At 44.8% G+C, this 15,744-nt stretch overlaps 2 protein-coding genes across 4 annotated transcripts in view; one reads left to right on the forward strand and one right to left on the reverse strand.

Annotated features, from left to right (window-relative positions):
• The window catches only part of LOC122226802 (UDP-glucuronosyltransferase 1A1-like), a 24,816-nt gene continuing 9,072 nt past the window's right edge, over positions 1-15,744 (forward strand). For 2 of the 3 annotated variants that reach the window (XM_042950592.1, XM_042950593.1), the window contains exon 1: positions 1-864. In XM_042950592.1, the coding sequence (XP_042806526.1) occupies positions 1-864 (864 nt within the window). Of the gene's footprint in view, positions 865-11,723; positions 12,649-15,744 lie in introns of those variants that run through there. The other variant, XM_042950595.1, reaches the window with a different exon arrangement.
• Positions 6,100-7,051, reverse strand: DNAJB3 (DnaJ heat shock protein family (Hsp40) member B3). Its single transcript, XM_042950596.1, has one exon. It carries the CDS (start codon positions 6,956-6,958, stop codon positions 6,236-6,238), a length of 723 nt encoding a protein of 240 aa, XP_042806530.1. The 5' UTR covers positions 6,959-7,051; the 3' UTR covers positions 6,100-6,235.

Below are 15,744 nucleotides of genomic sequence, written 5' to 3' on the forward strand. Positions count from 1 at the left end.
ATGGCTGCAGGATTCCTGGTTCCCCTGCCGGCGCTCACGGGGCTGTTGCTGTTCCTGTGTGTCGGGCCCCGGGCTGAAGGTGGGAAGGTGCTGGTCTTGCCCATGGATGGCAGCCACTGGCTCAGCATGAAGGAGGCCCTGCAGGAGCTCCATGCCAGAGGCCACGAAATAGTGGTCGTTTCGCCAGAGGTGAATCTGCATATCAAAAAAGAGGACTTTTTCACCCTGATGACCCACGCCATTCCGTACACCCAGGAGGAATTTGATGACCTCTTTCTGAGCCAGTCTTATCTGGTTTTTGAAAAACTACATTTTCTAAAGATGTTTTTGAAAATCATGGAAAATTTGAAAACTGCTTCTTTCATTTTTCAAAGGTCTTGCAAGGAGCTGATGTATAACAAGGACCTGATCGGGCACCTGAACTCCAGTTCCTTTGATGTGGTTTTAACAGATCCTGTTTACCCCTGTGGGGCAGTCCTGGCTAAGTACCTGTCACTGCCTGCCGTGTTTTTTTTGCGCTCTCTTCCATGCGGCTTAGATTTTGAGGGCACGCAGTGCCCAAACCCTTCCTCATATATTCCTAGGCTATTAACAATGAATTCAGACCACATGACATTCCTGCAAAGGGTCAAGAACATGCTCTACCCTCTGTCCCTGAAGTACATTTGCCACATTGCTTTCACTCCTTACGCAAGCCTCGCCTCTGAGCTCCTGCAGAGAGAGGTGTCGGTGGTGGATGTTTTCAGCTCCGCATCCATGTGGCTGTTCAGACGAGACTTTGTACTGGACTATCCCAGGCCAGTGATGCCCAACATGGTCTTCATCGGGGGCATAAACTGTGCCAACAGGAAGCCATTATCACAGGTCTGTATGGGTGCCTACAATGTTCCAAGTGGAACACATGTTTTTTTTTTTTTTCTTAATTTACTTCCAGGTGTTTACTTATCTACCAGTCTCTCTAAAGATGTCTATCTCTTGTTCTCCTGACAGTTTGGTAAGATGAATGTTGAAGTGCCTCCACTAATGCAGGAAAGGTTTGCCAGGGTCACTGAGAAAAATGAGAGGTAGGGGTGAGCGTCTGTGATAGGATTGGCAAGTGCTGCTTTGAGTCAACCAAGACTGTCTTCCAGGCAGTCTCCGTCTTCATAGTTGTGCAATTTTCTCCAGCTGTGTAGGAGCAGAGAAACCGAGTTGTGGGCTGATCCATCAGGACGTTTTGCTTGTGGGTGTTTGCTCATCCTGGAGGACAAAGGAACTATCGCATTGTGTTTGTTGACACGGTCGTTTTTAGTGGCTTCGTCTTGGAAGGGACTAAAGTGTGATCATAGGAGACCTAAACACCAAAAGGGAGCAGGAGTGTCTGAGAGCTTGAGTAAATGAAGGGGAAGTGAGACAATGCAGAAGAGAGAAGGTGGGGTTTCTGTGACCCGAGAAACCGAGTTCAAGTTTTCAGAGAGGGAGCTGTGCTGACAAGTTTTCCGACCAGGTGTTGATATCTGGTATATAACTTGGGACTAGCAGAATTGCATGGCAGGTCGGTTGAATGGCTTGGGATGCTGAAGTCATCAAAGGCTGGTCGGAGGGACTAAGGAAGAGATAAAACTAGGAGCCTGTAAACCCAGTGAAGCGGAGGACGGTGATGAAAAGAATGGAGTCTAAAAGGGGAAAGAGTTGTTGGGAGGGCTGACCGCATCACCAGGCCCACCCTCCCAGCCCAGGTTTCCATGGTAGAAATTATTGCTTTACTAATACTTTCAGAGGCATCTGACATTAATCCTGGATATTTGGGTTTCATTGAAATAGGACTCATGGGAGCTATTTTATTTCTTAATTCAGCGAGTTAGCCATCTTTTTTTCCCCCATTTATGCCATATTCACTTACTTTATATTAACTTCCATGACTTTAGATCTTTTATAGTTTTTGCATTCTTACTTCTGTATCTCTTCTTATTTATGTACATATTATTGCACAGGACTCTAATGCCATTTCTCTTTTTGCTTCAGACCACAAGCGAGCTATACTATCTGGCTTTTTCCTTTGTGCAATGCATTTATTCACTTAAAAACTATATATTAGGCTTGTAAAAATTGAAAAATAGGAAGGCATTTAAAAAGTAACTGGTGCTCTTTTCTTTTAGTGTTGCTATGTAAATATATCCTCTGGAGTTAACTGCACTGGTTCAAATTCTCACTCCCGTTTTTCTAGCTGAACGGGCAGGTGGGCAGGTGACCCAACTATTCTGGCCTTACTATTGTCACAATGAGCATACAATAAATATTATCTATTACCATTATTTAAAAAGTGCCCAGCAGGACAAGGTATGTCATCTGGAGACTGTTAGATGTTTGTGCCAATTTATTTGGTATGCAAAAGATCATTTACACTGAAATTCTCAAGTATTATACGTGATAGGCACACCATTATCACTTTTGTTCCACTAAATTCTTTTTTACTTTGAGATTTTGTCTCCCTTACTTTGGTTTACACTTAGATGTGACTTCTTTCGGTACTTGATGGAAATTTTCTCCAAATATGAAAGATCAAAGTCTAAGTCTTTCATATTTTTGCTCCTTTTCTTTCTTAAGATTTCTGATGGGTGGAGTTCTTTTATTGGTTTTCTCATAGAAATAATTTTTGGAATTGCTTATTCTTTTTACTATTTTTATTTTCTATTTCATTAATTCCAGTTTTCTTTTTATTAATGATTGTCATTCTTGTATCTTTTGGTTTATTTTATAGTTATAGTTATTTTTCTAATTTTCCTTTGGTAAGCATTAAGTTCCTGTTAGAGTTTTCTTAATAATGAAACACTGAAGGTCATAAAACTTTTCCTGTGTTTCCTAGGTTTTCGCATAAATTGCTCATATATTTTTCCTTTTTGTTTTTGGTAACTCAATGGTTTGATTTTCTCTTTAAGCTCATGGCTATCTTCAAAGCTGTTTCTTTATTCCCATATAGTTAAGGTTCATATTAGCTATATTTCTCTTATTTTTCTAATCATTTTATATTTTAATCAGAGAATGTTTAAAAAATTTTAGTAGGCATGTTTAAAAAAAGGCATGAAGAGGGTTAAAACTAATTTTGATATATTTTATTCAATCAAATATATCTAAAACATTATACCTTCAACATAAAATTATTAATGAGATATTTCACATTATTTTTTAAAAAGTTTATTTATGTTGAGAGCATGCGTGTGCTTGAGAGAGCATGAGTGCATGAGCGGGGGAGGGGCAGAGAGAGAGGGAGAGAGAGAGTCCTAAGCAGGCTCTGTGCTGCCAGCATGGGGCCCAAAGTGGGGCTTAATCTCACTAATGGTGAGATCATGACCTGAGCCAAAATCAAGAGTTGGATTCTTAACCAACTGAGCCACCCAAGTGCTCTGAGATATTTTACATTCTTTTGCTTTCATACTAAATCTTCAAAATCTGGTATGTATTTTACACTTACAGCATATTTCAATTTGGACTGGCCACATTTCAAATGCTTGGTAGTCACGTGTAGCTAGTGGCTTCTATGATCGGTAACTTATTATTAACATTTGTAAATGTTCCATAGATACACCTAAAAATGTATATTTAAGTTTTTTTCTATTTAAAAAACCGTGACATCCTCAATTCTGAAAATGGTGTCTTAAACTACTTCCTTATTTAACTGGGGTTGCTCTGTGGGAAAGTGCTAGTGAGTCCACGGAGAGTCCACTGCAGGATCTTTGAGATGGTCATCTTTTGCACCAAAGGAAATGCCATTTTCTCCACTCTGAAAGCCCACTCAAGCCTTTCCATAAAAGAGGAATATTGATATACAGGACTGTGATTCTGGGGCCAAGACATTTTTTAAAAGAGATTTTCAATTTGGAAAATTCTTTAAATAAAATGGTTTCTTTTTCTGTAAAAGGCAACTTTCCACTTAGCAGCACTAATTCAGATATATCAAAACTGGATGCTGTTCGCCCTCAACTGTTATAACTAGCCACCATTCTACTTTGTCTTCACGAATTTGGCCACTCCAGGCATCTCATAGAAATGGAAGCATACACTATTTGCCTTTTTTGTAACTGACTTACTTCACTTAGCCTAATGTCCTCAAGGTTCATGCATATTGTAGCATTAGGTCAGAATATCCTTACTTTTTGAGGCTATAATAGTCCGTCGTATGGATACACATTTTGCTTTTATATTCATCCATTGACTCATCCATTGTAGGTTGCTTCCACTAGAGCTGTTGAGATCCATGGCTTCTGAGTGACCCCAGTATGCCACCCAACTGAAGACTTTCCTGAACAATGAAGACTTATGTTAACCAATTGTACAGACACAAATGCACTTATTGTGTCCTACACAGAGCAGTAGTTGTTAACTCTTAATTAGCATAACCACCATGAAAGTGTGTACTTTCCTATCACTTCAAAACTCCTGACATCCCTTCTCCCCCTGCTCCTCCTCCCCTCCCCACCAACAATGATGAATATCTTCACTGGTGAGTCCCCTTGCCTGGCAGGCAAATGAACTCATTTTTTTAAAAGCTCTGGCAGTCTTCTTTATTATAATACTTCTTGTACAATTAGTGGCTAAGAAGCACTACCCAGGATACCTCAGTGACCACTTGACGTGCTTTTAACAGACTGTGTGCCCTTGTGGGATAGTAATGGCTGAATCCTATGTTCCTGCTAGGTCTTGTATGCACACCATTCCATGGGGATTGGGCTTAACTCAACTTCACGTGTTCTTTTTTTTTTTTTTTTTTTTAATTTTTTTTAACGTTTATTTATTTTTGAGACAGGGAGAGACAGAGCATGAACGGGGGAGGGTCAGAGAGAGAGGGAGACACAGAATCTGAAACAGGCTCCAGGCTCTGAGCTGTCAGCACAGAGCCTGACGCGGGGCTCGAACTCACGGACCGTGAGATCATGACCTGAGCCGAAGTCGGATGCTTAACCGACTGAGCCACCCAGGCGCCCCATCACGTGTTCTTAATTAAGTGTGCTCAGGCCACATGAGCTTCCTGTAAAGAATTACAAATAATGCTGCACTTTTAGTCTATCCAGTTCGGTTGCCTTTTTGCTCCCATGTCTTACGCAAACTTTTCCTTAGACACAACCAAAGGGGATGGATGGCACATTTTGTGATGGGCTATCCCAAGGTAGCCATGCGCAAATAGTTTTCACGACAGGGATAAACCGTGGCAACAGAAATGTATTCTCTCCAATATGCATATGTTGCCTCACCCAACCAGTATCCCAGGCTCTCCAATATTCCTGGCTTTTGTCAACCTATTTTAAAATAGATACATTCTGCACATGGCAATGGGATAGTTTTGTGTAGTTTTATGGAAATACTTTCCACATTTCCATAAATCACAGTTGTAGAACCAAGCTGGGTACAGGCTAGTAATCCTATTTGTGTTGGGTTTTGAGTAATCACTACCACTGGTTTACTGCTTACGTGACCTGAACGGCATCCTAAGGATGTTGCTAACTAATCATGTAACCGTGAAGAATTCACTTAAGTATTTTGCTCAAGAATTCACTTAAGTATTTTCCCCACTTTGGAGGGAATATGTTCCTGCTAACACTGATGTCAGTCCATGAAACTCACTTTAGACTTCCGACCTCCAGATCTTTAAGAGAATAAATGTGCCTTAAGCCACCAAATTTGTGGTAATTTGTTCCAATAGCCATTGGAACCGAATACACCACTTTGTCAGGTTAACCTGTTTTTTAAAAAGGCTACATTTAATACTATATTTAAACGGAAAACTCTTACTAGTCACTGGCATTTATGTGGGACTAAAAAGCATCTTTAAGCCAGAAGGATTAATATACTCACATCCTTTACTACCATGTGTTGAAAAATTGGAAGTAAAACGAGTTATCTTGGCAACGTTAACTTCAGAGCAAAATACCTGGCTCACATTTCAAACAAAATGGAAAGGCAAGGTTCAAGGTGCTGTAAACCTTTTGTCCCAATACTACGAAATAATCAGCATCTGCCTCGGGATTATGTTTAATAATCAGCAAAGTGCATACAGGTATTTACAACAAGTTCTAAAGACAAATGGAGGTCTAACTCGTATGGTCCCAATAATAACAACAAATAGGCATTGGCATGAACTGTTTATAAATTCTCGAGTACAGTTGTTCTGAAAGTAGAGTGCGCTTGCAATCTTCAAAAAAAAAAAAAAAAAAGTCCTGCTGCTCCTCACAATGTTTTTTCAATTCAACTTGGACTGGAATTACTTGGTGTCAATGTGTAGCAACTGCTCTCTGCCGTTTATGACCAGGGACTTTAACTCTCCGTCTTCTTCCACCTCCACCCTTTCTTGGCCATTCTCAATGATTCTCTTGGTGGTGACTTTTCTGCCATTGACGATTTCGGTGGAAGTCGACATGGATTTGAAGTTGCCGGTCCCACCACTACCGTAAGACATGGCGAAGGAAGAAAGGCCTCCATTCCCCAGGGAACCAAAGGAGCTAAATCCTGTATCAAAAGAAGAAACACCACCCCCAAACACTGGAAATCCACTGAAGGCGGTGAAGAAGGGCGCGGTGCCCCTGCTTCTGCTTCTCCGGGAGCTCCTCCGACCGCCCACAAGGTTCCCCAGCGGGTCTCCAAAGAAGTCGAAGGAAAATGGGTCCCGGCCGCCGAAGAACTCCCTGAAGACCTCGGCCGGGTCGCGGAAGGTGAAGACGTGCTCGAAGGGGTCGCGGAAGGGCCCGCCGCCCCCGCCGCAGTCCTCCACTCCGGCCTCGCCGTAGCGGTCGTAGACGTCCCTCTTCGTGGCGTCTGACAACACCTCGTAGGCCTGGGCCACCTGCTTGAACCGCCTCTCCGCCTCCTCCTTGTTCTCGGGGTTTTTGTCGGGGTGCCACTTGAGCGCCAGCTTGCGGTACGCCTTCTTGATGGCCTCGGATGTGGCCTGGCGGGGCACGCCCAGCACCTCGTAGTAGTCCACCATGGTGGACGGCGCGGCACGGCCCGCGGGCCACGGGCACGACGAGGGGACGCGGGACCGAGTGCCCCGCGACGCCAGGCAGCAGGGAAGCGGAGCCCTTGTGACGTAGCCCGCGCCTCATTGGCCGAGGCCGCATCCCAGAATGCAGCGCCGGGGGGCGGGACCTGCCGCGCTTCCGATGAGGCTCTCTGTGGCGTGGTTCGCTGGGGCGCGGACGCCCCGCCTACCGAGGCCCCGCCCACCACCTGGCCCCACCCACCCGCCTTCTGGCTGGGGCCTGTGACCTCCAAATCCCGCTGGAAAAAGAGGAAGTTAGCGGGTGGAAGTGGGGGCCCACGTTCTGGTGGTGGGGCAGAGTGGTATTTTTAAAGAAGGCTTTCTGTCAGACCCCCCCCCCCCCTTCACCCGGTGGGGGTAGACTGATGGCGGTGCGTTTAGTCTGACCTTGTGCTGAAGGTCACCCACATCGTTTGTCCAGGACAGCAGTTCTCCTGTGTTTTGGCCCCAGGACCCTTTTGCTTTAGTTTATATAGGTTGTAACAAGCAATACTAACACCGTTAGAAATTAAGGCACTCAAAAAAACCCTCAATAGTCAATTTAATAGCAATAAAACCATTACACGCTAAGATAAATCATATTTCTATGGGAAAACAACTTTTTCAAAACAAAACAATTACTGAAGAAGGGCATCATGTTACATTTTTTGTGTCTCTCTGGTTTAAAAGAAGAGAACTGGATTCTTCTGCTTCTGCAGGCAACCTATGGCTATATTACAGGTGATGTGGCCAGAGAGAGACTCCACTGTACATAAAAGAGATCATGTGAGTGAAAAAGCCAGATAGTATTATGGAAATAGTTTTGACTTTGCAAAATTCCCCTAAAAAATTCTTGGGTATTCCCATGGGGCTTTGGCCCACAGTTTGAGAACTCCTGGTCTAGTATATCAAAACTAGTAAAATTTGCTGGCAATAGGGACACCTGGGTGGCTCAGTCAAAGGTCTGACTTCACCTCAGGTCATATCTTGCGGTTTGTGACTTTGAGCCCCGCATGGGGCTCTATGCTAACAGCTTGGAGCCTGGAGCCTGCTTCAGATTCTGTGTCTCCCTCTTTCTCTAACACTCCCCTGCTTGCACTCGTTTCTGTCTGTCTCTCTCAATAATAAACATTAAAAAAAGTTGCTGCTGTGTTTACAGTGCTGGTCAACTTGGGTGCAGTAATTATTTCCACTAAAACTGCTCTACCTTGACTGTGATTTTCTTTTTGGCATTTTTGGACCTCTGACTTCTCTCTATTTTCTCCTTATTCTCTGACGCTGTATTTTTTGCTTTAATAAATGGTAAGTCAACACCAATAAAGGTCACTAAGCTCTAATAGGAAAATGATTAACCAATGAACTCTGTAATATTTCATCATAAAGGGTACTAGACCCAATAAGGCACACTCTGTCACCAGAACAAACTGCTGACTTTATGTCACCAGAACAAACTGCTGACTTTAGGTCATTTTGAGGGACCGAATACAATCCTATAATCATGGATTCGACATTTTATAATCAAGGAATAAACAGGATTACGAAGCGGATTTGGAGTAGAGTCTAGCGTGAACCAAGCAATGTGGGAAAAGCATGATTGGGCGAGGTCAAGTGCTCCAGAATGTCTGGAGGGAAAGGGGCAGAGGGAGGGGTCTAGTGAAAGGGCTGGAGAGGAGGAATGAGCTTGGATAGGTGAGCTCAAGGTCCATTCCAGTGAATTCTGAGGGCAAGCCCAAAGACTCTGAATTTTATTCTGGGTCCTAGGAGACTGTTGACCAAGGTTTCAGGGATGGTGGTGGGATAGGGCAGTGCAGGGGGCAGCTGATGGAGGGTAGACGGGGGTTGGGAGCCTTGGGGTCTGAGGCCCTGATACAGGACTATGGCATCTCTGAGACAGTGGATCCAGCAGTTGCTTGCATGGATATGGGGCCTTGAGCAAAGGAGAAGGGAAGAAAGGAAGACACCTCTGTACAAAAAACATTTACTGAGTATTTACTGCCTGCAAAACCACCTGAGTGAGTGATTCCAAAGCCGAAACCCTGCTTGTAAGGGTAGAGTCATGGCCCCAAACCATGCAGGTGCAACAGAGGCCTCAAAAAGTTCTGAGGCTTTGAATGATGCAGGGAAAGTCATAAAATTATCACAGTGGTGACTGTGTGGGTTTACAGCCCTTTTGCTCTGGGCAATCTACAGATGAACTCTTATGACACTGAGAGTTCAGAAGAATGATTGCCCTTAATGTTTAAATTGGATTGTGAATTTCAGAATGGCAGATAGGGGTACACCCAAGGAGCCAAAACATTGCTACCTCTTTGCTACCCACCCGGAATCTTAGTCCTGGAGAATGGAAAGTGCTTGGGGTGGGGTGGGCGTGGGTGGGGAGCTTCGGAGCTCCCATGTGTAGGAGTGCACCTATATACAAGTAAGTACCAGACTGGATGTCTGTGGAGGAAGGATGGTGGGAAGGGAAATCTTGAGTACCTATTCTAGGCACCAGAATGAGGGAGGCCCTGTGAATATGCCCCACAGGACATCAAAACTTTAAAGTTAGCATTTTCTCCATGACCTTCTAACAGGTCCCTGAATATGGGTGGCCAGTGACGTCCATGGTCAAAATGCTGGGGTCTGTGCTCTCATCCTGGGATTGTAGAGAACAGCAGTGATCTCCAAAAGAAAGGGCAAGGTGATCAGTTCTGTCTGCACTTGGATTTGCCATTTCTTAGAGAGAGGCATTTTAAAAAAATGTTTATTTTATTTTTGAGAGAGAGCCAGCGAGCAAGTGGGGGAGGGGCAGAGAGAGAGAAAGGGAGACAGAGGATCCCAAGTGGGCTCTGCATTGGCAGCCGAGAGCCCGATGTGGAGCTTGAACTCACAAATTGTGAGATCATTGAGCTGAAGTCCAACGCTCAACTAACTGAACCATCCAAGTGCCCCAGGGAGGGGCATTTCTATTTGCGACTCCCATGCTTGCTCTCTGACCCTTCACTTGATCTTTTGGGGCTCCAGCTAGTGCTGGGTGTTGCTGTGGGAGCACATTCTACTTGGTCCCCAAATCCTGCCCTCTGCCTTCTCTCCATTTACTTCAATTGAGTAATGACCTTGGGAATCACAGCTTTACTTCTGACTCCTAGTTGGCTGTAAATTTTGAGCCCGGCTGTAAGATCTGGGAACTGCTAGAAGCCATGGGGAGCTGTAGGTAAGAGCAAGGTCTCTACGCTCTGACGCTTAGGGCCCGGATCTCAGTCTGCCGCTTAGTAAATTCAGGACTCTGGCAAATCACCTGGTCTCTCTGAGCCTCAGTGTCTTCCTTTGTAAAATGGGAATAACAGTACCTGCTTTAAGGGGATACTTCTAGGGGATTACATAAGATGTGTTGTAAAGTGCTAAACACCACACTTGGCACCTAGTGCGTGCTCAGTAAATATACATTCTTACTGTTTCTGTTCACCTTTCCCCTTTGCTTCAATGGGGTCATCAGAATTTCTCAGAGTATCTGCTTTCCTTGGGCCTTGGGGCTGTGTGACAAGCACGGTTTCATTTACTTTTGCTCACTACCGATTTTCGTTTCTGACTGACAGAGGGCTCTCTCACTGCCTCTCTGAGGGAACGCGGATCTGCCCTGGAAAGGCCTTCTGTGTGTGGCACACTCAGGTGGCTTTCCCTTCCCACCATTCACTAGCCAGCGGCGTTCATTTCCTTCCTGGCGTGCCTCTCATGCATCTGCTCACCTGTTTGCGTCGTCAGTCTGTCCCTTCCGGTGGAACCGGAGTTCTGGGGAGGTGGGGGACTCATCTGGACTCATCTCTGCTGGTACCCCAGACCCAGCCCCAGGCCCAGCGCTGTGCACGCTGGACTCAGTAGGTATTTTGCTGGGTGAATGAATCAAAAAATGAGGCAGTGATTGGGCAGAGAGCCCTGAGTCACCTGTGGGGAACGTTCTTCAAGGTTACCATGGGCCCAAAGTAGGCTTGCAGTGTCTCGTTCTTTCCTTTCCATTTTATTTTTTTAATGCTTATTTATTTTTGAGAGAGAGAGAAGGGGGAGAGGGGCAGAGAGAGAGAGAGAGAGGGACAGAGAATTCCAAGTGGGCTCCGAGCTGTCAGCACAGAGCCTGACGCAGGGCTTGAACTCACAAACTGAGAGATCATGACCTGAGCTGAAGTTGGACGCTCAGCCGACTGAGCCACCCAGCTATCCCATGTTCTTTCTAAAAAGACCTATTCTGCTTTCTATTTCATTCCCGAAAAGGAAGTCTAATTTGTCACCCCATTGCCTTTTTCTCCCTCTCTGGTGACACTCTCTTGGTCCGTGGAAATACTCATCTAATCCATTCAAAGGTGCTGGTGCTGCATTCCCTTCTCTGGCCCCTCAAGAACGGGACCTGAGTGGTTGGAAAAGAATTCCAGCCAAACGGTTGTTGTCTAATGAGAAACCTAGTACGCTCGTCCTGATCAGCACCCGGTGATGTAGGGAAGTGTTGAATCACCGTATTGTACACCTGAAATGAACTGAACTGAAATTACACTGTAGGTTTGCTAACTGGAATGAAAATAAGAACTTGAAAGTAAATAAATACAAAATAAAAATACTTGCGCGGTGGGGAAAGAGACCTAGAAAAGCTCTTAGCCCTCGTTAGCTGCAAAGGTAAACTTCCGCGATCTTTAGCTGACTGACAGCGACAGTCATGTGATACAATCAAACATTAACTTTGAGTGTAGATTGGTTCTTGCGACATATAAGTAGAGGAGGGCAAACTTTTGGCAGGTGAGAGGCTTGGTAGCCGATACAGGAGAACCATGGCAGCGAGGTCCCGGGGGCCACGTCCGCTTGTGCTGAGCCTGCTGCTGTGTGCCCTGAATCCCCTTCTGTCCCAGGGCGGGAAGCTGTTGTTGGTCCCATTGGACGGCAGCCACTGGCTGAGCTTGTTCGGGGTCATCCAGCGGCTGCACCAGCGGGGACACGATGTAGTGGTCATAGCTCCTGAGGCCTCCGTGTACATTAAAGAAGGAGCGTTTTACACCTTGAAGAGCTACCCCGTCCCATTCCGGAGGGAGGACGTGGAAGCATCTTTTACTGGTCTCGGGCTCGAGGTTTTTGAGAAGAAGCCTTTCCTGCAGCGTGTGGTCGAGACATACAAGAGGGTCAAGAAGGACTCTGCTCTGCTTTTGTCTGCCTGCTCCCACTTACTGTACAACAAGGAGCTGATGGCCTCCCTGGCGGAAAGCGGCTTCGATGCCATGTTGACAGACCCTTTCCTTCCTTGTGGCCCCATCGTGGCCCTGCGCCTGGCACTGCCTGTCGTGTTCTTCTTGAACTCACTGCCATGTGGCCTAGATTTTCAAGGTACCCGCTGTCCCAGCCCACCATCCTATGTGCCCAGGGTTCTGTCCCTTAACTCAGATCACATGACTTTCCTCCAGCGGGTGAAGAACATGCTCATTCTTGTGTCAGAGGGCTTCCTGTGCAATGTGGTTTATTCCCCATATGCATCACTTGCTTCGGAAGTCCTTCAGAAAGATGTGACTGTCCAGGACCTTATGGGCTCCGCATCGGTCTGGCTTTTCAGAAGTGACTTTGTAAAGGATTACTCCAGGCCCATCATGCCCAACATGGTTTTTGTTGGTGGGATCAACTGTGCCAGCAAAAAGCCACTGTCCCAGGTGTGTATTTGAGGGGGAGCTTTACAAGCCTGTCTCCTTGCAAGTACTTTGGATGGATGAACTTGCCCCTGACACCTGCTGAATGAACACGCTGAGGTAGTGTCACATGCCCTCTTTCGTTAGTTTCTGCTGTACAAATCCCGGGTCTGGGGTCGTAATTTGTATCTGTCTTGGGAATCACCTTCTGGGTTATTTCTTTGTATAGGACACTTTAAGAAAGCATACTTTGGGCTCCAGCGGAGAGTAATCAATTAGATGCAACAAAGGTTAATTGCCGTAAGCACAGAGCAGTGAGTTCAGGGATCCTTGCAGAGCACAAAAATCTGCAGCATGCACCTTGCTGCCCTTGACTGGGTTAGACACCCAAGGTTCAAGACTGCTAGAATAATTCTTTGACATCTATGGACCATGGTGGCACAAGTTGCCTTTATGTTTCTGGGGTTGAAGCTCCAGTTAGTCGATAGTCTGCTAGGAAGCCGGGTCCTGCAGTCCCCTGTCTTCTAATAAGTAAACATGAGACAGTCCGATCCTGGCATTCGGCAGAAAGGTCCTGAGTCTCAACCTCTGCAATGCTGCTAAGTTAATTTTTTCCCCGTAGAGATTTGAGGGATGCAAAAACATAGCATTCACAATCTTCTTCCCACATCTCAATGGAGGTGATAGAGAATAGCAGGAGAGTCTCTGTCAGTTGGGAGGTTGGGAAGGATTCTCCAAGAAGGTCACATTTCAGTGGGCATTCGTTCATTTATTTCACAAGTATTGGTTGAGGATCCATTGGTAACCTAGGCACTTTGCAGATTCTGAGTCTGGCTTCTACTAAAGGGACTCTACTCACCCTCAGACAGCACTGAATCTTATTTCCAGGGTGACTCCATTGTGATTCACATTTTAAACGATCATGTTAATGTCACGGCAAGGAGAAACTCTAGACAGCAGAAAGAACCCTGCGGGAGAATTCCAGTGCTGTGTGGATGCCTCCACTCCGTTGCCGCATGACCAGATCACCTCTGTGAGGCTCTGATTCCTCCCCCATAATGTGAAGCGACATCTGGTGACTCCTACCGATAAGATTCTGATACCCCAACAGACCAGCAGGCCTGTTGGAGAAGTATGTGCCTGACGAGGTTATCTGCTTAAGAAAGGAGATGGTGTTGAGTTTTTAGAAAGCAAAACGACAAAACCTCATGTTAATAGAAAACCAGTCATAATTCTCTCTCATATATAGGAAAAGGTGAAATATTACCAAACCAGTGGGCACATCATAGATCAAAGGAAAGAGAGCTATTCAGCATGGCCAAGTTAAGAGTGAAATTAAAGAGAAATATTTTTGGCATCATTATATAGGGTACAAGTGAAAATGATTGTTTGACATTTACTTTGAAATTTAAAACTTTGGAGATGTGCATGCATAATAGAAACTCCATTTGAAATAGAAGGGTTTGTTTATAAACCTGCATGGAATGTCCCCAGTTACACTGGCCTTCTTTCTACTCCTGGGACATTCCAAAATCTTTCCCGGTTCAGGACCCTTGAACTTGACGGTGTGTCCTTCTGGGATGCTGTGCCTGAGTTTGTGAGGTGGCTGTCTTCTTATTTTTCAGATGAGCTGCGATATCACTTCCTCAGGGAGTCCTTCTCTCCAAGATAGCGTCCTGTGCTATTTCCTTCATAGCCCATTAAATACCGCAGTCATTTCATTTAGATAATTGTTTATTGACCATCTCCTCCATACATGTGGGGGCGGGGACCACTTCTGCCCATCACTGCATCCTTAACACTTGGCAAAAGGTCTGCCTGTGATTGGTGTAAATATCAGCGTAAATATCAGAGTCTAATAGGCGCTTACCAAATGTTTGTTAAAGGAATGAATGAAAACCAACAAAGGGCGTGAACTGAGGACTAGTCACCAGATAGGCAGTGATCTCCACCAGTTCTCTGCACTCCTACAATTACATACAAATATAGGTACCTGTAGGTAAGTTTTTGTTCTTCATTTTACGAATTAGGTAACAATATATCCCCACTGCTCACCTATCAGTATGTCCTGAATGTCGTTTTGGTTCTAAATATTATATCTAGTTTTTAAAACTGTTCCATGTTTCATGGTATCTATGGGCCGCAGGTTATTCTGTTTGTCACCTAATATATATTAGCAAGGAAATTTATACTCCAGAGTCTTGCTCTTCCTGGTGCTACTTCAAATATTACCTTAACCAAAGATCAAGTCGTTTGTAGTTTTCTTCATATTTTCTGTCCTTTCTGGGTCAGATTTTCTTAAGTATTTTATCTTTTTTTTTTTTTTTTTGGTCATTACTGTGAATGTGATAGTTTTTCCATTTCTGCCTGTAGCTGGTTATCTACTCACTATTCAGCCCCAAATAAAAATTCAGCCAACTCAAAATATTGATTCTGTCATTTAAAAAACCAGTAGGCTGGCTTTCATCAATAAAGAAAATGTGATTTCTTCTGTTGTAAATTCCATGCCAACTATTGGTCTTATTTAAAAAAATTTTTTTTAATGTTTATTTATTTTTGAGAGAGAGAGAGACAGAGTGTGAGAGGGAGAGGGGCAGAGAGAGAAGGAGACAGAATCCAAAGCAGGCTCCAGGCTCTGAGCTGTCAGCATGGAGCCCAATGTGGGGCTTGAATCCACAAACCATGAGATCATGGCCTGAGCTGAAGTCAGACGTTCAACCGACTGAGCCATCCAGGCGCCCCTCAAATATTGGTCTTATTGAATTCACTAGAATCTTTCAAAATAATTGAATAATGTTGGCAATCACGAGGATTCTTGCTCCTGATTGTAATGAAGATTGATTTTCTTTTTTTTCTTTTAAGGTTTATTTATTTTGAGAGAGAGCGAGGGACCAAGAATGCAAGCAGGATAGGGTCAGAGAGAGAGGTGAGAGAGAGAGAATTCCAAGTAGGCTCCACACTATCAGCGTGGAGCCTGATGTGGGGCTCGAACCCATGAATTGTGAGCTCATGACTTGAGCCGAAACCAAGAGTCAGACACTTAACCGACTGAGTCACCCAGGTGCCCCCTGAAGATTGATTTTCATTTCATCATTTTGTATTATGTTTGCCATTGTTCTT

This window comes from Panthera leo, chromosome C1 (assembly GCF_018350215.1).
Source record: "Panthera leo isolate Ple1 chromosome C1, P.leo_Ple1_pat1.1, whole genome shotgun sequence".
Classification (NCBI taxonomy): Eukaryota; Metazoa; Chordata; class Mammalia; order Carnivora; family Felidae; genus Panthera; species Panthera leo.